At 40.2% G+C, this 27,428-nt stretch overlaps 1 protein-coding gene across 7 annotated transcripts in view; it reads left to right on the forward strand.

Annotated features, from left to right (window-relative positions):
* The window catches only part of KLF12 (Kruppel like factor 12), a 518,537-nt gene that overhangs the window by 440,080 nt on the left and 51,029 nt on the right, over positions 1-27,428 (forward strand). For all 7 annotated transcript variants that reach the window (XM_027589983.2, XM_027589986.2, XM_027589987.2 and 4 more), the window contains one exon: positions 9,412-9,474. In XM_027589983.2, coding sequence (XP_027445784.1) covers positions 9,412-9,474 — 63 coding nt within the window. The remainder of the gene's footprint in view (positions 1-9,411; positions 9,475-27,428) is intronic.

Genomic DNA, 27,428 nt, shown 5'->3' on the forward strand with positions numbered 1-27,428 from the left:
CCACTGAGCATCAGGCTGCATCCCGGGACCCCAGGATCATGACCTGAGCCAAAGGCAGACGCTTAACCCCCTGAGCCACCCAGGTGCCCCAGGGAGAGAGAATCTTAAGTAGACTCCCCACTGAGCACGGAGCCCCCGGACACTGGGCTCAATCTCACAACCCTGAGATCACAACCTGATCCGAAATCAAGAGTCGGATGCTTAACCAACTGCGCCACCCAAGTACTCCATCAAATAATCACTTACATATACAAGTGTGTATAAGCCTGATACGAGCTGTGAAGGACTAATGGAAAGAATAATGGCAGTCTGTAACATAGAGACGTGGTCCAGTTTGGTCAGTCAGGAAAAGCAAATTCGTATTTGAGCTGAGAGCTGAGAACAAGGAAGAGTTACAGAGGTGAAGGGGCGGTGTTGGAGGTTTTGTATAAAAGGAACAACACAGAGATGCCTGGCCAGCTCAGTCAGAAGAGCATGCTACTCTTGATCTCGGGGTCGTGAGTTTGAACCCCACATTGGGTGTAGAGATGACTTAAATAAAACTAAAAAAATAAAAGGAACCACACATGCAGAGACACGGATCTGAGGGAGAGAAACTGAAAGGAGGCAGGGTGACTGGATCACAGAGAGCAGGGTGTGAGGAAGGGCGTGACTGTGGGAAAGTGAAGCTGGAGAAGTGAGCAGGGGCCAGATCATTGGCATCTTGGCCAAGTTGAGATTTAGGTCTATATCAAGAGCAGTGAAAAGCCACTAAAGGGATAGTGGAGCGAGAAGAACAGATTTGCTTTTTAAATATATCTACTGTGGCTCTAGTGCAGAAAGTGGATTGGGAGAGATTTTGGGAGTGGTGCTGCTAAGAGACAGATAGGAGTTAGAAAAGGTGAGTGGCTGTGGACGGGAAGAGTGTATAGAATGGAGGCAGTGTAGTGGACAGGCCTGAGAATGGGCTGGGTATGGGGAGAGAAGTTCAGTCAAGGGTGACTCTGTTTTCTGGGTTGCTTGATGGAGTTGATGTTGGGGCCATTTACTTACTGCCCAAGGCAACACTGAAGGAAAAAGATTGATTATTTTTGGCTTTTCTGACATCAAGGGAAGGGTAGAAGAGATCATGTCTTACCTCTTAATATTGGCTATGAGATCTTAGGAGCCTAAATTGAGTCATGAAACTCCCAACTTCCTATTAATGAGTGGAGATCTCTGGCATTCCCTGAATGAGTAGGAAGAGAGGTTTAAAGTCATGCGAGAAAGGGGCGCCTGGATGGCTCAGCCAGTTAAGTGTCGACTCTTGATTTTGGCTCAGGTCATGATATCAGAGTTGTGAGATGGAGCCCTGCATCAGGCTCTGTGCTTAGCAGAGGCTGCTTCTCTCCTTTTCCCTTGCCCTCCCCTTCCTGCACTTGTTGTCTCTCTCTCTCTCTCAAATTATAAATATTTTTAAAAAATAATAAAAATAAAGTCATGCAAGAAGTCACGCATGGTGTCCGGGCCTTAGCCTGCTGCTTTTCTCACTTAAATTGTGCCTCCATGAAATTCAGGGCTCATCAACCATTTATCTGGTAAGGATGCTCACATCTCCAGCTCTCTTCGTAAAATGCTCTGTTGAACCCCAGATCTGTATAAGCAATGGACAGAAACTTAGTGTATTTTTTTAATCCCCACACATAATCTTTATTCCTTACATTGGCTCCTCTGATCACCCAATTCACAGCTCTAGGTGTTAGCCAAAACCTGTGTCCTTATTCTGCCTTGCCTCCCCACATCTTGCACATATTTACACCAAGTCCCAGAGATAACACCTAATTTATTATGTATCTGTCTTCCTCTTACTCCTTTTTCATTCCCACTCCACTATGCCCACTGCCGCCATCTTTGATCCTGCTTTGGCAACATTTTTACCATAGGCCTCCAGTGGTTCTTCCTGTGGAATGATGCATTCTGTTCAGGCCACTCTCTACCCTGCTGCCTTTTCTAGTACACAAATCTGATGGTGTCAGTTCTAACTTTAAAAGCCTTTGGGCATTGCCCTTTAACTCTTTGAGTTAACTGCTTAGCACAATACACACGATCTTCCCAGATCAAGACCCCGTTAGTACATAATCTCCTACCCATCCAGACCTGCCAAATGCTTTACTCTAGTCACTCAGAGCAGTTTGTAGTTTTGCTCTAGGCCATCTCCACCCTTCAGTGCCTCTCCATATTGTCCTAGGGAAACTTCCGCGCCTACTCCGAAGCTTAATTAATTCACACGCCCCTTTTATCTGCTCCCATGGCCATTTATCATATTGCATGTGATGACCATTTATTGTCCAAACTCCTGGTCGTACTGTAGGCTCCCTGAAGTCAAATCATGTTTGTATGGATGGAATATTCCCTCATCCAGCACAGTTCACAGGACTGAAGAGCCTAGAACAGTGTCTGACACCATAGATGTCCAATTAATATTCAAATTAATGCATAACTAGTAGGTACACAATAAATGTTAGTTAAATTAAAGATATGAGTGATACATATATGGCTCTTAGCAGTAGAGGAAAGATTGATATTGTTGTTGCCCAGCTGACTGCCCCAATTATTAACTCCTTAGTCCCACATTTATTTGCTAATAATAATTATGTTCTGAGCCCTGAGGATGCAGTGATGACAAACATAGCCATTGCCATCCATCCTAGAAGTTACAGTCTAGGAGGGAAACAGGTCTGTTGGCGCAGTCATTACTTACTGAGTGCCTGCTCTGTGGCAGGTAGTAGAGACAGGACAGTGAGCACAAGAGAAGAGCTCCCTTGTCCCCCTTGAAGTATACTGTCTATTTGGAGAGACAGACAAAATAAACTAAACATACAAACAAACGTCATCTTCAGTTATTGTGCGCTAAGCACACGTGCTGTGAGAACTGAGAGCAAGTTGACCTACACCTTGAGATGGCTTTTTAGAGTTGAACATCTGCTAACCAGGTAACAAGAAAGGCAGAGAATCTTCGGAGTCACTGACACAGAGAGAATAAGTTGGAGATGTTGAGAGATGAGGCTGGGATTAATTAATATGATGTAATTGTGCAAACCGAATGGTCTTTTTCTAGAATCCCTCATTCTGTCGATGTATAGCAGAAATGTATGTTGTTCCCTTCAAAACAGTATATTTTTAACAAAATTTATACTGTTATAGTACATAGTGAAAAAATCTATAACGTTAATTCAGTATGATGTTTAGGTTAGGCCACTTTTCTAAAAATAACATCAGTGGCTTTGCGGAAGAGAGAGAGACTACAGTATAATGAGAAAGGAAAAAAAGAACTTTTAAAAAATAGATGGCATTCCTAATGGTCATCTAATCACTAGCTTAATAAAAGTTGAGAATGAATAGGGCTCACTTCAATTTAAACGCTGGAGTCACGCACATATTTGTATTTGGTCAAGTGTAGTGTATATATTTTACAGTAAAAAACATTCAAACTAACGTAACTGTGATAACTTGTATTCAGGACAACTATGTGTAAGAAGGAAGCAATACCAAGAATTACTTTAAAATGATCTTTCATGTGATTGTGCATAGGAAAATTCTGATATTTACAAATAATTGTGGAATTACTTCTAGATTAATCTGTTCTTCCATAAATGTAGTAAACTGAGGTGTTAAAGTGTGTATTATGTTGAATAATTGGAACAATTTATGGATGAAAATATGGGCTAATAATTTTATTATAATAGGAAAAAAGGACTGAGGAATAGAAAATATTTGTACATTATGACTTCTTATGATCTTGATAATGAAAATCTGTAATCATGCTAAATGAGTAATTACCTACAATAAATATCTTATTGGTCTGTGAAATTATAGTTTATTCAGATTTTTCTCCGTATTAAGCAGGCTTTCTAACATATGAGCATGAAGGGACTCAAGGATCATTCCAACGTTGCTACTAGGTGAATGGCGCTGCCATTTTTATGTCTGGGAAGATATGGAAAGAAACACCTTAAAAAAAATTTTTTTTAAAAAAAGATTGCAAAACCCAAACCTAGTATTCAGAGGAGATCTAGAGGTCAGGCTGGAGATAGAAATCTGAGAGTTGTTATAACATGGATGGTGATCCCCAGGCTACACCAACATTTATGGTTCAAAAGAATGAGAAGAGGAGGTTCACGCAAGGGAAAAAAAATAGGAGGAGGAAAGGCAGAAGAATGTCCCTGATGCTGAGCAGAGAAGCTTTTCGGGATGAAGTGATCGGTTTCGACAGTTGCTGCTGAAAGTTTGAGAAGATGAGGACTGAGAATTAACCATTAGATTTGAAAACATGGAAGCCATTGATGACCATGATGAAGATGGTTTCATCTTTGAAGTTAGATTGAATTGGATTCTAGAAAAAATGGGAAGCGAGGAAGTGGATGTAGCTAGAATTAATTATACCATCCAACCTTACATGTGTTGTATGTTATGTATTTAAATAGCAGCACTAATAAGAGATTTTCATAAGCAGTTAAAGAGAGATCAGTAGTTATATTACTATGCCTTTCTTTTGAGTACCCACATGCTTAGTATTTCGGCCAGTGCCAATTTTAGGTCAGGAAAACTAGTACTTTCACTCTGCATTTACTTAAACTATAAGATATGCAGTTGGCCTTAAGTAAGTGCAAAATCTCTTCTTGAAGCCCCTGGTGCTAATTGACTTTATCGCATCCTTTAGGGTAGTGTGGGGTGAGTGTGTATGAGTTCATAGGATGGGATGATAATGTAGAATAGGAAAAATCAGACGTAACTGTGTTCAAGTTCCAATTTTGCTGTTCACTAGCTGTGTCACCCTGGGAAGTTACTTAACTCTTCTAAGTCTATTTTCTCAAAGAAAATGTGGACAGTAAGCCTATGAAGATAAAATAAGATAATGTGTCTGATGTACTTCGTGTAGTGTCTGGCACACAGGGTTATTAGTTCACGGAGTGATTTTGTATTGGTGTGATTACTGACTTGTTCTCGAATAGGATGTAACTGAAATATTATGCAGTTTAGCAAACAGAAGATAGATCTTCTTATAAAGAACAGAAAAATTTGATGCCAGAGAGTAAGCCGTCTCTTGGAAACCACATCAGTTGGTTCTTATTACTCTAAACGTGTTCATCTTTCTTTGTCCCTTCCTTGCCTTTAGTGAAGTCATAGAAGCATGGTAGTTAAGACTGCAGGTCTGTAAAGCCCATTTGTTGTCTCAGTCCCCTGGAATTAGTTGGATATTCCAGGTTCAGCTTCCCATCCTTTCCAATCCAGTCAACACTGCTAGTGATAATAGCCAACGTGTACTGACTGCTGCCCGGGTCCCAAGCACTGTTCTAAACACTTGACAACTGTTAACCTCATTTAAATCTCACAGCCCTGGCAGGTGGCTGCCATTACTGCCTCCATTGTACAGATGAGAAAATTGAAGCCCAGAGAGGTTAGGTGACTTGCCCTAAAATGGCATGACTCTTGGTTAAATGGTGGAGCTAGAATTCAATCCCAGGCAGGCTGGTTCCACAGTTTGTACTCTTAACCACATCTTCCTAATTTCATTTGGGGCTGGAAGATTGGATTCAAGTTGGCATAGCTTTTCTGTGGTGGGGTTAGTAAGAAAGTAGATGGTATCCTTCCCCAGCGGTCCATTAGTAACCAGTAATTTGTGTTGAGTATTGGCTTTCGTCTCCTACCTCCAGCCACCAGCCATTCAGGAAGGTCCATAAAACCATTGGGAAGAACTGGGCGATTTTATCCTCTTGATTTACGGTAAATGTTAGTTGTTAAAATACAAGATTTGAGGGTCAGGTTCTTTGGAGCTTATATCCAAAGAAGGAAGAACCATTTTTGTATTAAGATATTTTAAAAGTTCTCACATGCTAAGCAGGGAAGCTAAATTAAGCCCTGTGTTGGGCACAATTATAAACATGCTGTGTGTCTTAAATGAGTCAGTGCGTGTCGGTAGAACAGTTGGTATACATGGCCTTACTGGTATGGCTTCCCTTTTTTCCATGTAATGTAAATCCCCAAATGTGAGCATTTCCATCAGACACTAACTGTCAGTCTCAGAAGAGCACATTGTAGGATTCAGTGTGTGTTGCACAACAACCCAAATTGCTCTTTTCTTTCGCATGATTTTTTTTTTCTTTCCATATCCAGCGGTTAGTACTAAGGCCTGAAACCCTTAGTTACAGAACAAAGTGGCTTAGCAGTAATCGAGCCTGTGTGAGACTAAGAGAAGAATAATGAACATTCCCTGCAAGCTTCCTGCCTAGATGCAGGTGCAGGAATCAGGAGGTCATGAATAATGCATGACATGCAGATTAGGTGGTGGTTTCTCCTACTGGGGTTTTGACTTTGCTACCTGCCTGGCTGCTATATGTGTACAGAAAGGAGGCAATCGCCAGAAGTGCCACAGCATAGCCTGAGCTCACAAAAACACCTCATAGCCTTTTGAAGAAATAAAATTTGGGAGGAGCAGAAATGCAAACCCTTATGGTCTCCTTTATCACATGAAGTATGCTTCGGGTTATCAATTTACCCCCTTTCAGAAGGGGGAAAAAAAAGCTTTCTTGTTTTACCATTTTAATTTAAGAAACCTTGTAATTATTTGTTCATCTCCACACAGTCATGGAATTCTTTGTAGACTGTTAAACCATTATAGGAATTGCCTACGTATGGTATTTGATCTATGGATCAATGAAATTTTGTTAAAAGATACAAATACCTAGAGGATATTGTAATTATAATTTAAACAGGCCCATTTTTCTCCACTGATACATGGAATGAGAAGCATCAGTAAGAGAATACTTCCATCATCAAACATCACCTGGTGGTATTATGATGAATGGAAATATGAAGGTTAAGGAGGAAGAAATACAGGACCTAAACATTTAAAGGATGTGGAGTGAATTAAAGAATCGTAAGTGTTCAGGCTATTACTCCTTAGAACTTCATTTAGGTAGTAGGACTCTGATAGCCTAGAGAGGCTGTAGGGAAGATTAAGAGGACTTCCTTCCTGTATTGTCCCTTGGGTCAGGGGGATTTAAGTGGGGAGATATTCTTTGGCTCATAATTCCATTTTGTTGATTGTATTTCAAGTAGACAGACTGAAACAAGAAGAAAATAGAAGAAAAAATGAGCCGTGCTACCTTTTGTATAATTCTTCTGCATTTCTATTGCATGTTTTTTTCCTGTCTCCCCAATTTGGGGTGCCGGAATATGAGCTGGCTTTCATTTCTAGCTGAGTCTGTCATTTCCGCTAGGCCCCAGTTTGGCCAGATGCCAAGACCAACAGGTGATCCTTGTAGCTGCAAAACAGCAGGAAGTGGGCCGTGCTTGAATGAGACAGTTCAGCAGAGGGGCTGTCTGGCCTCTCTCCATCTTTCTGCGTAATTAACATCCCCTCCCCCATGCAGAGCAGAAAATCTGTGCTGAGCAGCTCAGCTGCAGCAGCCATTGAGAAGCGCTGTGAGGAAAAGAATGTTAATAAGGGATGTTGGAAGAAATAAGCCTTCCCAGTGCAAAGTGCAGTCTGGCTCTGGATTTACAGAAAGTTTGCATTTAGCCCTTCTACAGAGCTGGAACTGTATTATCTGTTTTGAAGTGATTTTCACTAGCTAAACAACTATGGAGAACTGGGTTCTAGTGAATGTTGGAGCTGTTGGTTCTGACAAGGCTCAAGGACTCATTTAAAATTTCTGTTTTCGGGGCGCCTGAGTGGCTCAGTCATTAAGCATCTGCCTTGGGCTCAGGTCATGGTCCCAGGGTCCTGGGATCGAGCCCTGCATCGGGCTCCCTGCTCTGCAGAAAGCCTGCTTCTCCCTCTCCCACTCTCTCTGCTTGTGTTCCCTCTTTCGCTGTGTCTCTGTCAAATAAATAAAATCTTTAAAAAATGAAAATAAAAATATAAAATAAAATTTCTGTTTTCTTTCCTGTAAATGAGAGAAATGTGTGGGATATAATGATACCATAAGCTGAAAGTGCCTAGATCTCACAAATTACAGCAAAGACAGAACAAAGCGGGAAGTTGGCTACAAGGAAGCAGGAAGTAGGGCATATTGTCTTGCCAGTGAGTGACCCACAAAGGGGTGGAGGTTCAGCAGCTAGCTCCTGATTGGAAGATATCAGCAGTTCTTGGAAATATAAGCTATTCCAGTGGATGATTGTAACCCTGGAAACTTGTAATACAATGTAGTTTTTACTTCTCCATTATTTAGCTAAACTTTTGAATTGACTGCGTTCCTCAAAGCCCAGCTGCAGAGCATCACATCTCGAAAGCTTTTCTCCTAGAAGTAACTGTTCACCTTCTTTCCTCTCCCAGTCTCAGATTCTGTTCCTGGACATTTGGATGAAGTTATTGTGGGGGAAGAAAAACAAAACAAAACAAAACTCTTTTACCTTCTCAGGTTCTGTGTCTGAGGGCCTGCATGTTAAACTGACAAAAGATTAAATAATCTCTTCAAGAGGGGGAAGAAAAACCCATTTATTACACATGCAGCATGCATACTTGCAGGAATGCTCAGTGATGAGTAACTCAAAGGGGTGGTTAAAGATGTGGATCTTATATACCATTTTGACAAAGAGTGATAAGTTGTGGAGGAGTGACTAGTCAAAAGGGGAGTTTGAGCTTCTAGGAGGGTGAATTGTGGGAAGGGACGGGAATCTAAGGGTAAATAAGGGTTATTTATGCAGACTCATCTCAGTACCATGTCTGAGTAAAGAGTTGTATGTTGTGCTCTTCTTCCTGGTATTGGAAGTGGGGGGAGGGGAACACCTTTACAAAGGAAAATTTCCTTTACAAAAGGGAAATTCATGTCCTGGTTTTTAGGCATATAAAGGGAAAATAGAGAGCTCCTCCTACAGCTGCCGTTTCCTACTTGCTTTCAACTCAAAATAATCCTGAGGCCAAAGTAGCATATTCTGGGGTGGCATATCCTGATCTCTTTCATTATCTTGCTTTTTAGGGTTTGTAATCCAGTAGTCGACTCAGGCAGTTTGCACTTACTGTCTCTTTGTATCCCTGGTGGGAAGAGGTAGCAGAAGGGACTCATCGTAGGCAAACACCATACGTTTTACATTACTTTTACCCACTTCTAAACCTGGCAAGGATCAGCTAGTCAGTAACTTTTGGTTGGACTGAATGAATCTGTCATTTGATTAACACTGGGGATCAGGCTTTTGGGGATCCGCACAGTGAACATTGTGACAAGCCATTGTTACGTTAAAAGTGGTACAAAAGGAAAGAGACAGCAGGTTTGCATGCATGGGAATTTAACTGTGTTCATTTACTCAGAGGTGATTAAATTCTGGGGCATTCTATATTAAGCATACCTACAAGAGATCATTTATAAACCAGCTCTTCTTTTTTTTAATTTGTTCATTTGTAATCGGGAATGTGCTTTTTTTAATGACTAGATTATTCTCATCCACCTACAGGGTACATCCGTCCCCAGTATCAAGGGTCCGGGGAAATCGAATGAATAATCAGAAGTTTGCTTGGTGAGTATATAGTCTAAGCTATAATAATTTGTAAGTCTTATGGGAAGTTTTAATTGGGTAATGTTAAAACAGAAGAGAATTATTTCTGCTTCTCTGTAGAGAATACATTTCCACTAACCAAATTACATAGTCTCCCTTTCCTTTGAAAAGTTCTAAATAGAAGCAATAAAGTTCCTTCTCAGCCAAAGCCCTTCATTCACCAAAAACTGAGGCAACATTTTTCCCCCTAACAGATGCGGAATATTTTCTAGGATTACCCACTGTTGTATTTTTAAAGAATGTTTCTCTTTTTTTTGAAGCTATTATAAATTTTTTAGTGAGATTTAGGCAACAATTCAGATTTTTCTCAGGTACCAACTTCTACTTCTCATATTTTCATAGTAAATTAATCTATTATTAATTTTGATGATTACTATTTAGATGATTTTTTCTCATCTTAGCCATAAATATCTAGGAATTTCCTTTCTTTTGTTCGTTCTTTCTTTCTTTCTCACTCTCTCTTTCTCTCTTTCTTTCTTCTTAAATTTAGGGCATATGAAGACCTTTTGTTTTCTTTTTCTTCTTTCTTTTTTCTTTTGGCTTAAAACAATACACATTTATTCTCTTAAAGTTTTGGAGTTAAAAAGTCCAAAAGGAGTTTTATGGGGCTAAATCAAGGTGTCAGTTGGGTTGATTCCTTTTGGAGGTTCTAGGGGAGAATCCATTCCTGGCATTTTCTGTCTTTCAGAGGTCATTCTCGGTCCTTGGCTTATGGCCCCACATTACATGCCTGTCTCCGCCTCCTTTCCATGTCACCACATTGTCTCCTTCCTTTCTGTAGTCAAATCTCTTTCTGCCTTCCTTCTACTGACACTTGGGATCGCATCTCAGGCACACCATTAGATAGCCTGGAATGATCTTTCTATCTCAAGATCCTTAATCATATCTGCCAAATCCACTTTGCCATGGAAGGTAATATTCATGAGGTCCAGTGATTAGGACATGGATCAAAGATCTTTGACTAACTAGTTCTTGAAAATAAATAAATCGATAAGTAAATAAATGGAACTTATCAGAAATGACCTGAAAAATTATTAGTCACAAAACATTGACTACTCATTCTTTAAAGAAGTAATTTAAACTGTTTCACAAATGTTTCATGTGAAGCAAACAAAAAAAATTAATGTACCATATTTGTTTACATTTACTCCATGCCAAAAAATTAACCTTTCTACACATATCTTCAAAAAATGAAAGAAAAGAAAAAGAAAAATGTGAGCCGTGCACTGTATTACTTGAAAAGGGAATGGAAATTCACAGATCTCCATTTGTACTTCATTGGATTGTGCTTAGAATGGGATTTTGATTAAAAACTATGGCTTTTTTTTAAGTGTGGGAAGATGATTACCAAAGATTGAGCTTCCAAATTAATTTTATTCCTAAATCAGGATTATTTTTAGACTGACAAAATAATGATTCTTTGAATTTGAATAGTGTGTAATCAACTCACCTCCCTTCCCCCATTAAATCTAATTAACCCTCACAATAGCTTGGTGATGTTGTTAAATATTATGCTTTTCTTTTTCACAGAGGGGGAAATGGAGCACAAAGAATATAGCCATTTGCTTCTACACTGTCTAAAAGCAGGGGCATCCTTCATGGTTTCTCACAGTCACTAAAGCATATTGTCCCCTGTCACACCTGGAAAGCTAAGAGAATAAAAATGCTGATGCCGTTACACAAAAGGAAAGGGAGAAACAGGTCCTTTCTTGACTGCGCAGAATTGATATTCCTTCTCAGTACAAGGCATACTGCACTAAAGAAACTTTATAACATACAGAGAATATGAGATGCTCAAGTGAGCAACATCAGCTAATGAATACAGTACGGCATTGCCAGGTAGCATATCCACTTTCTAGCAACTGATTTCTCAATGGCTAAATGTTGATCACTGAGTAAATAACAAATATTCTTTCCTTCACTCTTCCTTTCTGAAGTCTTGGAGTAATGGAACTTGTTCCTACATAATTCATAGCACGTTATTTGGTTAGTAAGTTTAAACCACTTTTATCTCCAGAGAAGTAATCCATGAAAAACAAAAAGGATTTTTACTACTAGCCTTGAGAAAATTCAACTTTTATTTATTCAGCAACATTTATTTACAGTCTCTGGCACTGTGAAAAGCACTAGATTAGAAAGATAAATAAAACATGGTTTCTGTCCTCAAGGGGCTCACTCTCTTGTAGTTGAGCGAGGGGTGTGTGTGTGTGAGAGAGAGAGAGAGAGAGAGAGAGGTCACATCACGCATATGTAATACACAATATTATATCATATAAACAACATAAAATATGTAATAAAATGTGGATAATGTACTAAGGAAGTATACTTAGAGGGAAATGTTATCAATTCTGTTTAAGACCAATTTGAGAGTAGCTAGTGCAGAAGAGAAAAAGTATAAAGGAAAACAACTTTAAGGAAATCTATGCCAGAGAAAGTTTCTGTGTAAGGACCCGGAATTAGTAGGAAAAGCAGAGGGTGGAGTTATTGCTTCCATTATATATTGAAACTCATATACAAGGGCCTGGAGACATTTCTAAATTAACTATAGTAGGAACATACATGGATTTAAAACATGTGCTTTATTTGGTCATGAGTTAGTTAAGATTCCTATTACATATACTACCTCGAAGTTTCCTAAAGTAAATGCTATGAGGCTGGTATATGGAAAGAAATCAGCTGGCTAGGAAGAAGCCAGTGACTCACCCAGCATCGATATCCAGTTAAGTGATAAACACTTGCTATTTCTCTGTGAAAGATTGGCTCTGGAAATTCAGAAACTTTAAACACTCTTGCTAGCCATAGAGATAAAGAGGAAGTGACTGTTGATCTTCCCCAAATAGAAGTTTGGGATAATTTATAGAGTTATAAGATAAATTCAACACTAGGTTGGCTCTGGCTTGAGTTAGATCTGCAAACACCATATGTGAGTGATGCTGGGTGATTTTGTGCAGTTGGGTTAGCAAATGCTCCAATCAGTTAAAAAATATTATTCATCAGAAAAGCAATTAAGCTTCACTAAAACGTGAAAAGGTTTGAACTTATAAGTTATGCATAGGAAATGCATGACAATTGATAGGTTGTAAATGTCAGTGGCTGTGGTTGAGCTATGAAACCAGTGTTTATTATTGAGTAAAGGTGGTTTAAAATTTTAGGTAGTGTTTTCCTCTGCATAATGTTAATATGGGAGGACATCCACTGGCCTCATTCCTACGGCAGCCTTTCTTCTCTCTGGAACTGAAGTAATGGGTGAAAAAGAATGTCTGTTCAAGGCAAACAGACCTGCTTGAATGGAAGGAAAATGTGGTAACAAATATCCATACCCAGGGAGGAGATGAAAGCACCAGGACGTGTAAGGGGTCCAGTGACAGATGTTAGGATGGAGCCAGGTTTGCTGTAACTCTCTGCTGACTTCCAGGGATTAAAGAATGTCAGTAAGAACTTCATGACGGATATGTTAGCACCCCAGTAAAGAACGCGAGATCACTGTACAACTCATTTAATATTCAGTTAATCAAAGGTAGCAATCCAACCAGACATAAACTCTGTCCCTCAGAATGGCTCTCCCCTCCCTGCCACCCCATTATAGTAATATTTGTTGATTTGAGGATTGATGAAGCCTTTGAGGCTCAGCGTGTGAATTTCATTCTCTCTTTCGTGGGCACATCTGTCTTTCCTTCACCACTGACCCTAAGCAGAGGTAATCATAGCTTCCTTTGTCCCAATAACTATCAAAACCTTTTTTAGAGCATTTACCACTCTTTCTTGCATGTAATGTCAGGGGAAAAAAATTTTGCTCCATTGAGGGGAAATGGGGCAAGTTTTATTAGAATTGAATGTGCAGTTAGACTTTTGTTCTTTACAGATCTTTTTGTGTGAAGCTATTATATTCTGATATCAATCCCACAGAGAGTGGCTGTTTCCATATCGTCTTTTGGTTGTTTTATTCCCAAAGATGTAATAGAGATCTGGAACCTGTGTTTGGTGTGTATGTGTAGGTTGGAGGGAGCAGGACAGGGAGGGGCTTGGTGGGAAATACCTCTGAACTGAAATTGATTTCAGGCTCCAGAAATTTCCAGGATCAGTGAGAATATTCCGAAGATATAAACATTGGTGGATGCTCATTTTTAGCTTTGCACCCTTTCTTCTGTCCTCTTCATTTCACCCTCTACCCTGCTCCATTCCTAAAGATTTAGAGGACTTGGGTATATGTCATTTTTGAGTGACTGTCATAGTGGTGCATATGCTGTGCACCCAAACATCCATCTAGGGCTCTTCTGTAAGAGTGGTAGTGGGCATTACATAATAGAGATTTTATGGGCTATTTATATAATGACATAGAAAATAAAGTATCATTAACAGGAATTATCAGCAGTCAAATAGAAGTAATTTGTTCTAACCAGTTGGATGCTGCCACCACCCGTCTCAATTATGGTTTATTTCTTACCAACATGCCTGCTGAGATGTTAGGTAGCTGTCTACACCAGGAAGCTCCAGTTTTAATAGGATAACTATGCAAATTATGACACATTCTGAATGTGAATCACATTTCGCATTTGGATATGACAAAGTACTGTGTCACAAATTTCACTGTGATGTTTTATTGTTGGCTGTAGAGTGCTACCGTGAACTCAAATGTTTAAATGCATACAGTTGCAAATGTTAGATGTGATTTCACAAAATCTTTCTGAAAGTATAACTAGTGTATCTTTGTCATAAAAATAAGAACACTTCTTGTTTAAACTTTTTGCCTTACTAGAGGAAGGCACCGAGGTTGTTGATACTGGAAACCTCTCAGAAAGCTGATGCAGCACTGGTCCTTTAGGGAGGGACAGAGCATTTCCAAATGTAGGAATCCGTTTCAGAGCTGAAGGAAATGACAGCACGGTAACATGGCAGACGTGGGCACAAACCCAGGTCTCTACAAACCTGTCCGGTCATCTTTCTACTGTGTAGCAGTGGCACCCTGCTTACGATGAAGTGAGGTAGGTACTTAATTCATTACCAGTTAAGCAGAAGGCTTTTATCTGGGAAATTCCCATGACACTGGTATGATCCCAGGAGCGAAGGGAGACAGAGGAGAGGTCCTAACCGAAGACATTGCCGCCCACTCTACCATGCGGCAGTTACTCTTTGCCAGAGTGCTTACTCAGCATCTTAGGGATCCTTGCATGCTCATTATTTATAGATAATATTGATTATATTATTTTAATTACCAGAGCATTCCACCGCTTTGCTTCTTGACTTACAGAGCAAAAATTATGGTAATATGTATGGACATTAGTATGTGTAAATTTTAGTTCCCAGAAGGGCCTGCCTGGCCTCGTGAGTTTTTCAGTCTATACTTGTTGGCAAATAAGTAACCGCAGGTTGCCTTTAGATTTAGTTTGGAAGCATGCTGTCTCCCGTGTTTGATAACAAATTCGGAAAATGGGCCATAGTTCATGTAATCGTGAACCAGTTTGCAAGTTCACTGTATTCATACTGAATTACAATGAAAAGAAGCGCCTCCAGGGTGTTGCTACATTTTAATTCCCTCCAAAATTCACATCTTTTGGTATGTTATAGTCCACTTTCAGCTATTAAATTCTTTAATTACCTCCACCACCTCCTCAGAGCTTGGTGACAATTGTGTGTACTTCAAAATTGTATGCTGTCTTTCCCATTGACCTTATTAAAGACCTTCAGTCTAATTTTCCTGAATTCGCCATTACCCAGAATTTCAGCAAGAAACCTCATGATAAAAGTGTTTCACATTCCTGTTAGTATCAGCTGATTTTTGTCTCTAGTATTGCTTCTGTCACAATAGAGAAGATTTGGGGGGAAAAATCAAAGAAGGTTATTTTCTGCAATTATTTCCTTAATTATAGAAGAATTAGGGCTATAAGATCATGCTGAGCCATAAAGGTCACCACTTCTGAGACATTTTTCTTGTCTTTTTTTTTTTTTTAAGATTTTATTTATTTATTTGACAGAGAGTGACACAGCGAGAGAGGGAACACAAGCAGGGGGAGTGGGAGAGGGAGAAGCAGGCTTCCCGCCAAGCAGGGAGCCCGATGAGGGGCTTGATCCCAGGACCCTGGGACCGTGACCTGAGCCGAAGGCAGATGCTTAATGACTGAGCCACCCAGGTGCCCCCTGAGACATTTTTTATTAAAGTCCAAGAGTATTTTGTTTTTACCAACCTGCGACTCAGAAGCACATTTGCATCTTATCTGAGAGAAGAACCCAGAGGGCAGGCATGTCATGGTACTCTTTGTTGAGTCCCGAGATCTTCCCGGCACTGTAGTGAGGTGTGCCGCTATCGTGTAACAAAACATCTCTGTTTTATTAACTAATTTTATTTTTTTAAGGTTTTTTTTTTTTTTATTTAAGTAATTTCCATCCCTCCTCCCCCCATTGTGGGGTTTGAACTCACGACTCCAAGATCGCGATTCTCATGCTCTACCAACTGAACCAGCCAGGCACCTCTTATTAACTAATTTTAGCATGACCAATAAATATTAGTGCAGTATTCAAAAGGACTTCTTTGGAAAATCCAAAAATTTATGGAGTCTGAACAACACACTTGTAAATAACACATGGAGTCACAGAAGAAAGTTGAGAAATTTAGAAATATTCTTACATCAATGAAAATGAGAACACAACTTATCAAAATTTGTGAAATGCACCAAAAGCAGTGCTTATAAGGAAATTTATTGCATCAAATATATTTATTAGAAAATAAGAAAGATCTCAAATTAGTGGTCTAAGGTTCCATGTTAGGAAACCAGAAAAAGAAGAGTAAACTAAATCCAAAGTAAGCAAAAGAAAAATTAAAAAAATGAATTGTAATTCTGGGCTTTATAACATTTTTCATATAATTGTTATTTTTTTAGGTTGGTAAAGGATATTTAAAACTACACAATCTGAAATCATGAGTTACTTTAGGGAAGCTACTTAAACCATAGCTTTTTATAGAGTTTTAAGTTGTGCGGTGTACATTATTCTCTATCACAGTCCCCTCCCAGTTAAACCTGTTCAGATGTAGAACTTTAAAATAATGGTTGTGTTGTAAGGAAACATGAAGAACAAGATTATGTAGGAGTCATTAATGAGTAACAGAATAAAACTGTGTTCCAGTATGAAAAAAATATGTGTCTCTGAAAGTACCAGTAGAAGCCATGTTACAATTAATATATCAAATTAAAATGAAGAAAGACCTTATATTATACAATTGCTAGTTCACTGCCCATGTATGTTCAGAGAAATCTCCATAACTAGAAAAGCCACATTCTCTTTTAGTCCTTCATAGTATTTTTCAGTGAATAAATTTGGAATGGAAACATGGGCTAATCATAGTTGTCTTCTAAATACATATTTGAAAGATGTAATGACTAATATTGGGACCCAATCAAAAATCCTAATGTATTCTTGAATATGCTGGGAACACTGCTCAGGATAATAAATCTTAAGGGGATTTCCCTGTGAGAAGGCTGGATGTGTCAGTACTATTTTGATCTTCATTTATCAGTCATATTTGCAATGTCATCTTTTAGTCACGGAGATTTCTCTGTACGTGGACAGTGAACTGGCTATTTTAAAATTAAATATATTCTCACCTTACCATGATTTTTCTCAGCTGGCCCCTGGACTTTCATAAAGTTCCCTAGTAATTTCCTTAAAATCAGCTATTACATTTCTTAGTACAGCACTAGGTTACCTAAGGTAGGATAGGTATCCTCATAATTAATATATTTCTTCTAATCAGTTTTAAGAGGGCAATAGATAGTATGTGATATCTTTATCCAAAAATTAGTATCTACCAATAGCACACCAGTTTGAGTCACACCTTCTCCATTAAGCCCATAGTTAAGAAGTAGCCGGAGGGGGGTGCCTGGGTGGCTCAGTCCATTGAGTGTCAGACTCTTGACTTCCGCTCCTCTTGATTTCGGCTCAGGTCGTGATCCCAGGGTTGTGAGATGGAGCCCCGCGTTGGACTCAGCGGGGAGTCTGCTTGGGACCCTCTCCCTCTCCCTCTGCCCCTCCCCCCCACTCATGTGCTCTCAATAAATAAATAAATAAAATCTTAAAAAAATAAGTAGCTGGAGAGCTGCAGACCCTGCTGGAACCCGCTGTCTACTTGTAGCCATTGCCTCTGTTTGGATTTTTCACTCAGTTTAGTCTCCTTTATCAGGTGAGGTTTCTTTGTCAGAAGTAATAGAAAGCGACTGAGTCAAATTACATCCTTTAGAAAAGCAGGGATTTAAAATCACCCATAAAATTAAATTAACATTATTGTAAAATTGAAGTATCTCCACTTCCATCAGCTTTCTCATTCCTCTGTTCTTGGCCTCCCCCCCACCCCCCCCCACAAGACTCTAAAGAAAAACATGGCTGTCCTTAGAGTGTGCTGTTGATAGGAATGGAGAAAGAAAACAGCTTTCTGTCATTTTTCACTTGAGACCTGAATTATTTTGTACTCTTTGAAGAATGCTATACCTTAGCTGCAAGAACAGACTGATTTCTTACAGTGAAAGTAGCTTACAGTAATCTTCCCCAAAGTTTACAGGCTGTGAAGTATTTGGGAAAGAGAAGGAAGTGTGGAGTTAGAGTGGAGGCAGGAAACAAAGGCCAAAGGAGACCATGTTGAGAACAGAAGGAGACTGCTGCCACCTAGAGGTAGAAGTTGGTAAATTTTGAGACCACTGTGAGCGCTCATAGAAGGATCTGGAGAGTAGGTATTAATGTAATAGTACCATAAAACCAGAATGCAGCCAGTTGGTTCAATCCCTACCTCTAGGTGGGACTAGACTCATTCTATCCCCTTCCCTATTGGTAGAGTGCCGATGTTTCCTATGAAATATTGCTGACCCTAGTAGGTTTTTCTATTTTTGCAGACGGTAACCTTGTTTTCAATCATAAAAACTTATGTGAAGTAATCAGAAATCTTCCCCCTGTACAATACAATCTCAGTTTTTTGAAGGAGTCACTATTACCCTGCCTAATAGAGAGTGTGTTTCCCATAATCCACACTATCTCAAATATAACACCAGGAGTTCCTGGAAGGCTACCTTCTCACTGAATCATGTGGCTGATTCTCTCCTCTCAGGGAAGCGCAGGTAGGAGAGAAACCTTTGAGATGAGAGCAGAAAGTTCCAGGGAAGGGACCCTGAGCTCGCCTAAGTTAAGCTAAAACCTAAAACCAGCACAGCACCAGTCTCAAGAATAATAGGCAGTTTGGCTCATTTTCATTTTGGTTCTTAGGAACTGACTGTACATAGCCTTGACATTTTAAAAAATTATGTTGTGAAGACATGTTTAATAGAAAAGCCTCCCTCCTAAAGAAGCCTAGACAGCCAGAAATGTGCTGCCACACTGGGCTTGTGATTTCCTCTTTTCAGGACCGCCATAGTGCACAACCCCAGGGAGCACCACGCACACCGTCAGCTGTGTGAAGGGTGCCTCCTGCAGTACTAAAGAAACACAGAATTGGCGCCGGAAGGTGAGAAAATAGGAAGAGAATATGTGTGTGAATTTCCATGTCTACCCCTCTCTCCTCTCCTGAATGGGAAACTTGATTGAATGTGGTTGATGATCGTGATGATGGTTTTCAGGAGGAAAAGGGCTTCCAGAAGATACCTGAACATATTGGCAATACCTTTTAGAAAATAAGGATAGCAATCAGAGTGCTCCTTGTTTATTTTAAATCCTGCTGCCGCCTTAGCACACATTAGCGGAGTCTGTTTTCTGCCTAGCTGCCTTGTAGGCCTCACTCTCTTTGCTCTTTCTCTTAGCCTGTATTCACTTTTAAGCTGCAATTTAAGTATTTACTTTCCATATCACTTTCACAAACCTGAACACTTTTGAAATTGCCAGAAATTATTTATTTATTTATTTTTTACTCAGTAGCATCATCACGTTGCCAGAAAATACTTGTTTTAATTCGTTTGTTCCTTCATTCTGTAAAATTATGGCAGCCACAATGACCTGGCCACTTGCTTCCACTCTGGGGATGCTGTGTTTAAAAAGACAAGGCAGGGCCTCTGCCCTCCCGGAGCTTAGCACGCGGTAGAGTGAGACCGAGACAGACAACCAACAAGTGTTTGGTAGTGATGAGTGCTCTGCTGAAAATGTAACAGGGATATGCATGGACATGACTGGAATGCCATCCAACAAGCTTGGTCGGAAAGAAGCCTCTTGAGAGGAGGTGACACAGAAGCTGGGAGCTGGATGAGAAGGAGTCAGCTGCATGCGGATCTGGGGGAAATTATTCCAGGTGCTAGAAACAAAGACCCTGGGATGGGAACGAGTTTGGAACATTCAAGGAACATAAAAAAAGTGAGTGAGGGGTGGGTGTAACAAGGTAAGGTCAGAGAGCTTGTCAGGGACAGAAGTACACAGCCTCCAGTCAGTCTGGGGGATCACGAGAGCCACGGGAGGAGAATGAAATGATCAGATCCATATTTTCAAGACTCATTCTGGCTGCTCTGCAGAGAAAGGATTACAAGAGTAGAAGCAGGGGGATGAGGAAAGGAAGCTGGGGCAGTGAGTGGTTGAAGAGAAAGGATGGTGGTTCAGAGTGGTATCAGTGGAGGGAGAGAGATCAAATTAGGTTATGTTTTGAAGGCAGCATCAACAGCTTATTGCTTATGGAAAGAAACGAGGAAAAGAGAATATCAGAGATGACACCTAGTTTTTGTCTGAGCAAGTTGTGCTTGTTGCCAAGAACTTAGAGAAGAAGGCAAGTCTGTAGGTACAGATGTGGGTACCATTGGCATAGAAATGAGATTTCCTGAGGGGGTGTGTGTCTGTATTTGATGATGAAGGACAGAAAAGTTTTTGAGATGAAGAAAATCTGAAGTTACAAATTTTTGCAGAATATCAACTGGTGGCTCTAAAGTAGAGTTGTTGAGCCACAGATACCCACAGGTCAATCGAACCGAAGCTGTAGTATTGCATCTAAGGCAGCCGGTCGGGGGTGGGGTCCTCCTGGGGCAAACAGTTACGTTTTAGTCCATATCTTTGCCCCACCTATGCACCCTGTCAACGGCCCATCATAAAATGCCACCGGCCCCAGTATTTGTCCTGCCCAGAGCAGCTTGGTGAGGCATCCGACCCCAGCTAAATAAATAGATCTTAATACGTGAAGGCATCTGTTTGCAAAACACCAAGTACCCTGACTTCTTCAGACCAGCCCTGGAAAAGAATCTGTTTGTTCATATTCTCCAAGCCCAGTTTTCTGCCTATTTCCCATCCAAGCCAGAAGCCTCATAGTAACTCCCACTCTCTCAGAACCATGCCACATGCCCTCCTCATCTCTTGCCCGAAATATTAACCTACACGCCTTACTGGTCTCTTTGGATTCCGATTCCTCCTGCCCTTGCCCATGTCCAATCTTTGCCGTGCCGGCAATGATGTCTGTAAAATGCAAAGGGGATTGCTCTTCTCTTTACAATTCTGCTGGACTTTGCCATTGTTCAGAAGTCCCAAGCCCTTAGCACAGCCTATGAGGCCCTTCACAAGACAACTCTTTTCCTGCCTCCCTGGACCCGGCATGCCAGCCACACTGAACATGTGTTTTCCAAAAATACCTTGTTCACCAAGAAAACTAATTCTGAAAGACTCAGCTTAGGAATTCTCTTCACTGCAGAGTCTTCCCTCCAGTCCCCCATTCCATCAGCTTCTTCTTCCTCTCTGATCCTATGATGCTGTAGGAACCAGATTATCACCCTCATCACAATTTATGGTCATCTTTTTTTTTTTTTTTTTTGCCTGTGTGTGTGATGATCTTCCGACCTTGTGATCTCCAGATGGAGACCCCCCCCCCCCATCATGAGCACTATCATTTCCTGGCTGCCAGCACAGGGCGTGGCCCGGCCGGCTAGAGCATATATATCAATCGACGAAGTAAATCATCTCTTTCAACATCCTCATCTTGGTGATGGGAAAACTGAGGCCTGGTTGAGGCTTAGTTTGCCCAGCGAATTTAAGCTAGGATCAGAATTTTGATCTCTGGACTTTGGCGGTTCCCCCTTCACTTTTTCATGGCTGTTTCCCATTCCTTATTCATTATTTTAAGACAAGTAGAAATATGCAGATTCGGAGGGCAACAAGAACTTTTTCATGTTAGGAACGTCTTTAAACATTGGTGACATCATTTCTACCCTTTCTCTGCTTATAATTATTACATTCGATGAAATGTTTGAAGGATAACAGTAGAATACTGACCTGAATTTCAGAGATTTGGGACCTGTTCTGTCACTCTCTAATTATGTGATCTGGGGCAAGATTGAGTCCCTCATGCCTGCTTTTGCCTATATATTTCACAAGAATGATATGAAGATAAATGGAGGAGATTATGTGGGAAAGCTCTTTATGCTCTGGAAGACAAGATGTTACAAAATGCCTCGGTGGTATTATTTTTACTGTTCACTTTTTCTCTTAAATGTAGCCTCCTTTATTGATGCTTTGAAAATGTATATTTGGTGACTTTACTTTTCTCTTGTCTCCACAAACCAAATAATATTATAAGGGATTAGGGTTCCAGTTCTTATCTCCACCTGACTTTTCCATATATGCCCTTCCTTCTCTTCCACTTGATTCTGAATTTAATTATCGGGCTTACATTAACACCCTGTCGCTTTGCTTTCTTCCTGCCTAGCAGTTCTTCATGGCTGAGTGAAAAGAGCTTGATTAATAAAAGCTTGCCCTTTTATATTTCCTTGTAATTAGTCCAATAAAAAAGGGTCACCTCCTGGATGGGCTTTGTGTGGGTAATTTTTTTTTTAAATTCTTTGTCCTTTGGATGTGCTAATTCGATGGCTTTTTTGTTTCTTGTGTATATTGATGGATTTGCAAAATCAATCTTCTAGTTTTTATTGCCATGCCTTCAAAGACATAAGCACCCACAAACATCACAACTCTGGAAATAGGATTTGGAACAGGATTTAAATGCAGGGACTGTGGTTTAACAGGATTAAGGCAGATGACATTCTCAGATGAACAGAGAATAAATATCTTTCTCTCTTTAATCTGTTAGTTGGCTCAACAGGTACTGAATTTTAAGTGGCACTGTGCAAGGTATCAATCCATGTCGGTAGAAAAAGTTAAGTCATTTATCTTTCTAAGAGCTAAGAAGCTGGACCTCCTCACGATCATAGCAGCCGTGGGCCCAGGGTCCCAAAGCACCCATCCAAAGGTACCTCCTGATGAAAATAAGGGAAGATTGTTTACTCTATAGGAAATGTCCATCAAAGCAAATCTAGTGGTGTAATTGGCCACTGAGGGAGATGTGGCCTCTGAGGTACTCAATGTAGATTTCTGTTCTCCAGTAATTTTTTAAGGCCTTTAAAACTGACCCGGGGTGAATAAATATAAAAAAAAAAAAAATAGAAGTTGGGACGTCCGTATGGCTCAGTTGGTTAAGCGTCTGCCTTTGGCTCGGTCATGATCCCAGGATCCTGGGATCGAGTCCCGCATCAGGCTCCTTGCTCAGCAGGGAGCCTGCTTCTCCCTCTGCCTGCTGCTCCCCCTGCTTGTGTTCTCTCTCTCTCTCTCTGACAAATAAATAAATAAAATCTTTAAAAAAAAAAGTAGAAGTCCAAGGACCTTGGCAGAAAAAACAGAGGCTTTGGGGTCAGGGGATGCTAGTTCAAATTCGGTCTGCTACATTTATTGGCTGTTTGGCTTGGAATCATCAAACTCCTCACCGCCATTTTCCTCTGAGGTAAAATACAACAAAAATATCTCTTTCCCAGAGCTCAGCAGCTTGAAACTTCAGTGTGTTAATTCAGGTTAAAGGTCTGGGCAGAGTAGGATCATATATGTCAGCTATTATTTTTATTAAAATGCCAACTCCTAATTACCCACTTCCTCAAGGACAATCATCCAAACGTCATTTGTGTCTGACTTTACCTCGTGTGTGTTATGTGCCACTTCATGACAGAGGGAACCAGATACGGAATTAGAAAGGGACACTGAAATCAATAATTTGCTCCCAGGCATGCCTGGTTTTATTGCTGGTAAATAATTCATCCTCTGGTGGTAGAGGGAGGTCTCCAAAGTGATTCTCCACAAACTCCTTGTTTTTAACACTTCTCTCCAAAGGGAAGCAGTGAAGTCTGGTTTCCTCAGGAAATGGACAGTGTGCTTTGGTAGAAGCACCTTTCAATGATATTTTATATTCTTGAACTTTTTGTAGTTTCACACAGTTGGCATACGTATCATTTCATTTATTCCTCATAACCATCCTATGAGATGTCCTAAAGCATACTATTATCTTAACCTTTAAAATGAGGAGAGGCAGAGTAGAGATTAAAGAATCAGCCTGCTCATTTTCATGTTTCACTTACCACATATTCCCTCTATAACCCTAGGCAAATTAGTTAATATCTGTGTGCCTCAATTTCCTCATCTATAAAATAAGGCTTGCTATTAACACCTGTCCCATGGCTCTTGTCTGGATTAAATGTGCTAATACATATAAAGCTCTAAGGACAGTGTTTAGCAGACTCAAGAAATGTGTACTATTATTATTTTGAGGAGATGGCAAAGCTAGTTTATGTAGGAGTAGGGTTTATATATAGCCAATGTTAATTATCTCATTAATCTCTAGAAAGTGTTTTGACCCTTTTACAGATAACAAAATTGAGACCGAGGTGAACAGAATTCCCTGGTATGTTACACTAAGCTGACCTTGACTATGTCTCTTCTGTTCACTCCTCTTCTTTTTCCTCCCTTTTAAATGTTCACGTTCTTCAAAGTTCCATCTCCTATTGTGTAATCTCCTTTAGTGAAAACAGCCTTGTCCACAATTTAAGCCCTCACCTTTTTTGCTGATGACAGCTTGATTGATTGCTTCCTCTTCTGGGTCCCCATCAAGTATTTCTATCACAACCCTTGAGGGTGTGTGTGTGTGTGTGTGTGTGTGTGTGTGTGTGCGCACATGCACGTGCGCACACACACACACACGCACGCACCTTTCTCTTTTAGGCTCTAAGTCCCCAGTACCTTGCAGAAGGCATGGCCCATACATGATGGGCATTCAAGAAATGTTTGAAGAAGAAAGACTGAAAGGGGTGGGACATGGATTTAAACTGAAGTGTTCAATTTCTTATAGAATATTTTCTGGAATATTTTGAGAGTTTTTTCCAAAATTTGCTCTATTAAAATAGTTTGTAATTGGAGGTCTGACCTGTTTTGAGCACCTATTCTGTGCCAAGCACTAACATTTTTCACTGTTATTGATTCAGTTGTGCATAATACTGGCAATATAAAGGTACCCTCGAGGAGCTTCTGTCTTTATTGGAAGAGTTCAAACTTGTGAATGAGTTAACAGGTATCCTGCAGCTGTGTGTTGTTGGCCTTTTGTGAAGAGAATGTCACCTCTTGTCACAGGTAGGGTTTTCTGTGCCTCCCCAATTTAACATTTAGATATTGCCTCATGGGTTGGCCTTCAGAGTTAACATTGTTTGAGATAATGGAATTCATGAGTAGAAGTTATTTACGTTTTTAAATTTCATTTATAAGTTTTAAAGAAATGTGTCTGATCTGCATTACTTTTGCCCCTTCAGTGTGGTTTCCCATGTATATAAACTGAAAAATAATTGAACTACTAGAATCCCATCATTGTTTGCCAATGTACACATACACACATCTAATTGTCGTAATGCAATATTTTTGTTTGTTGGTTTCATCTGTGGATCTTTACCAACCTGATGCTACTCTACTGTGAAGTGACACTAGAATGCTTATTTCTCTCTGGGTTTAGAGACCCATTCTGAAGGCGTCAGACATTCAGTAACAACCTTTTACCTGGTATAGGCAGCATATACTACCCACTTAGTAGGACATTACCGTCCTTGAGATGTAAAAGTGATGCATCATTTATCACAGGGCCACTAATGGTTTTCACTGTTATTGATTCAGTTGTGTAGTGATGTGCCCTCGACTTGTGTGTTTCCAAACTGTTGGGTATCATGAAAATAGCATTCAGTGAAATTGGAATCATGGTGCCATTATTGCTTGGTGTTGCCTGAAACAGTGCCTTGCTTTTGCAAGTTGGTGCTTATCAATAGATTTAGAGCCTGTGATTCTAGAAATTATAGATGTGCGGCATGATAACAAATGTTGACAAAGGAGCATTTTCTTTTTCCTTTTGCCCTTGGTACTTTGACTTAGTATGTGAAATATAGTAATTCTCGCACACAGCGCTTTCACAAACTATGAAACCAGTCATTGTCACAATCTGGGTTTAACATGACCTTTGTTGGATACATATTGGGGATATAATAATTACATTTAATATTTATAAATATGCAGGATTATGGTTATATCGGTTAGAGTATATCCTTCGGCCCTCATTCCAGTTGACCTCCATGTCCCATGATTTACTATACTGGAGGAGGAAAACCAGAACCTACTCCATAGCTGTTGACAGAGCCCCGATCATGGTGAGTTGTTTCACAACTTTGTGATTCCTTACTCACAACTCGTAGGAGTAGGGTCACCTGTTTCCTACAAGAAACATATCCTTTAAATGAATATGCATTTGCACTAGGCATTCTCTATTCCCTTCTGTCTCCAGGGGTCAAAGAGCACATGCATAAAAATAACCCCATATTATAGATGATTTATGGTATTTTAAAAATGAATACAAATGCATTAACTGCAACTTCTCATAAGGAATACATGAATAAGTTGTTTATTTGAATTAATAAATAATAGCTATCATTGTAGGTACTTACAAAAATGACTGATTATATTATCAGGCCTTGGTCCAGAGGATGGAGCTGGCTAAAGCTAGAAGATCTGTACCTCTAGGGGCAGCCAGCATCTCAGGATTTAACGCCAGGATGCATAAATATCAGCATTCTTCATTTCTAAAGAATTAGCCCTCATTGAAGGTGAACTCAACTGGCGACACTAAGAAAATAATGAGTTCAAATATTAAAGTAGAGGGACACACACACACACACATTCACCTCTGCGTGTATATCTATTTCTGTATCTGTATTTGTCATTTGTATCTATGTCTCACCCTGTAGTTTTACTTCTTAATATCCTGATACAGATTTTGCAGGTGATGACCATCCTGGTGTCAGGCTTGCTTGGTGACCATGCTTCATGTTAGGCTGCATGCTAGGCAGACTTGCTTCTCCTTTCCTTTCTGACATTGTTCTTCCATGCATGCACCCCTGCCCCTGTGGCTCCACAACAGTTCTTCCTGTATTGCCTGCTCTGGAGTGGCTCACCAATGCTGCCACTGCCCCCCCCCACCCCGCCCCATCCTAGACCAACTCCCATGTGGCTGACCCAGGCTCCAAGGTGTCTACCACCCAGCCCCCTGCCACCCGTTCTCCACTCCTCCCACTGATTTGCCAAATTTGCCAAAAAGGGTTCTATAAAAACCTGTCTGGAAGAGATCCCTACCAGAAGGGGCCTATATCTATCCTTTTAAAATCCTATTTCAGCCATTCTCTCCTGGGAAATTCACGACCAACCTTTGGGACCTTAACATCGGGTATTATTGATCCCATTTTGTCAGTGATGAAATGAAGGGTCCAAAATAGAGATTCAGTGATTCATGCTAGCAACACAGCCACCGTGCAACAGAGCTGGCATTCTAGATCTTCTGATTCCAAATTTAGCACTGGATCACCTCACCTCTGCTGCCCAAAGTCAGACCTGAATTCTTATTTCTGGAAGGAGAATTTAAAAGCAGACAAGCCAGGTCTGTTTTATTTCAGTACAAAGATGCCTTAGATCTTGGCATTTGGGTTTGTTTGAAGTAAGGAATCATGTCCATAGATGATGGAAAGAAGAGTTTCCAGATCAACAGGAGAGGTTACTAGGGTTCTTGAAACTGCGTTTCAAAAACCTTTTTAAAGGTATAGATTGATTTTCTCTCTGGAATGCTTGAAATACAATTCTGCCTC

Source organism: Zalophus californianus, chromosome 3 (assembly GCF_009762305.2).
Source record: "Zalophus californianus isolate mZalCal1 chromosome 3, mZalCal1.pri.v2, whole genome shotgun sequence".
In the NCBI taxonomy this organism is placed as follows: domain Eukaryota; kingdom Metazoa; phylum Chordata; class Mammalia; order Carnivora; family Otariidae; genus Zalophus; species Zalophus californianus.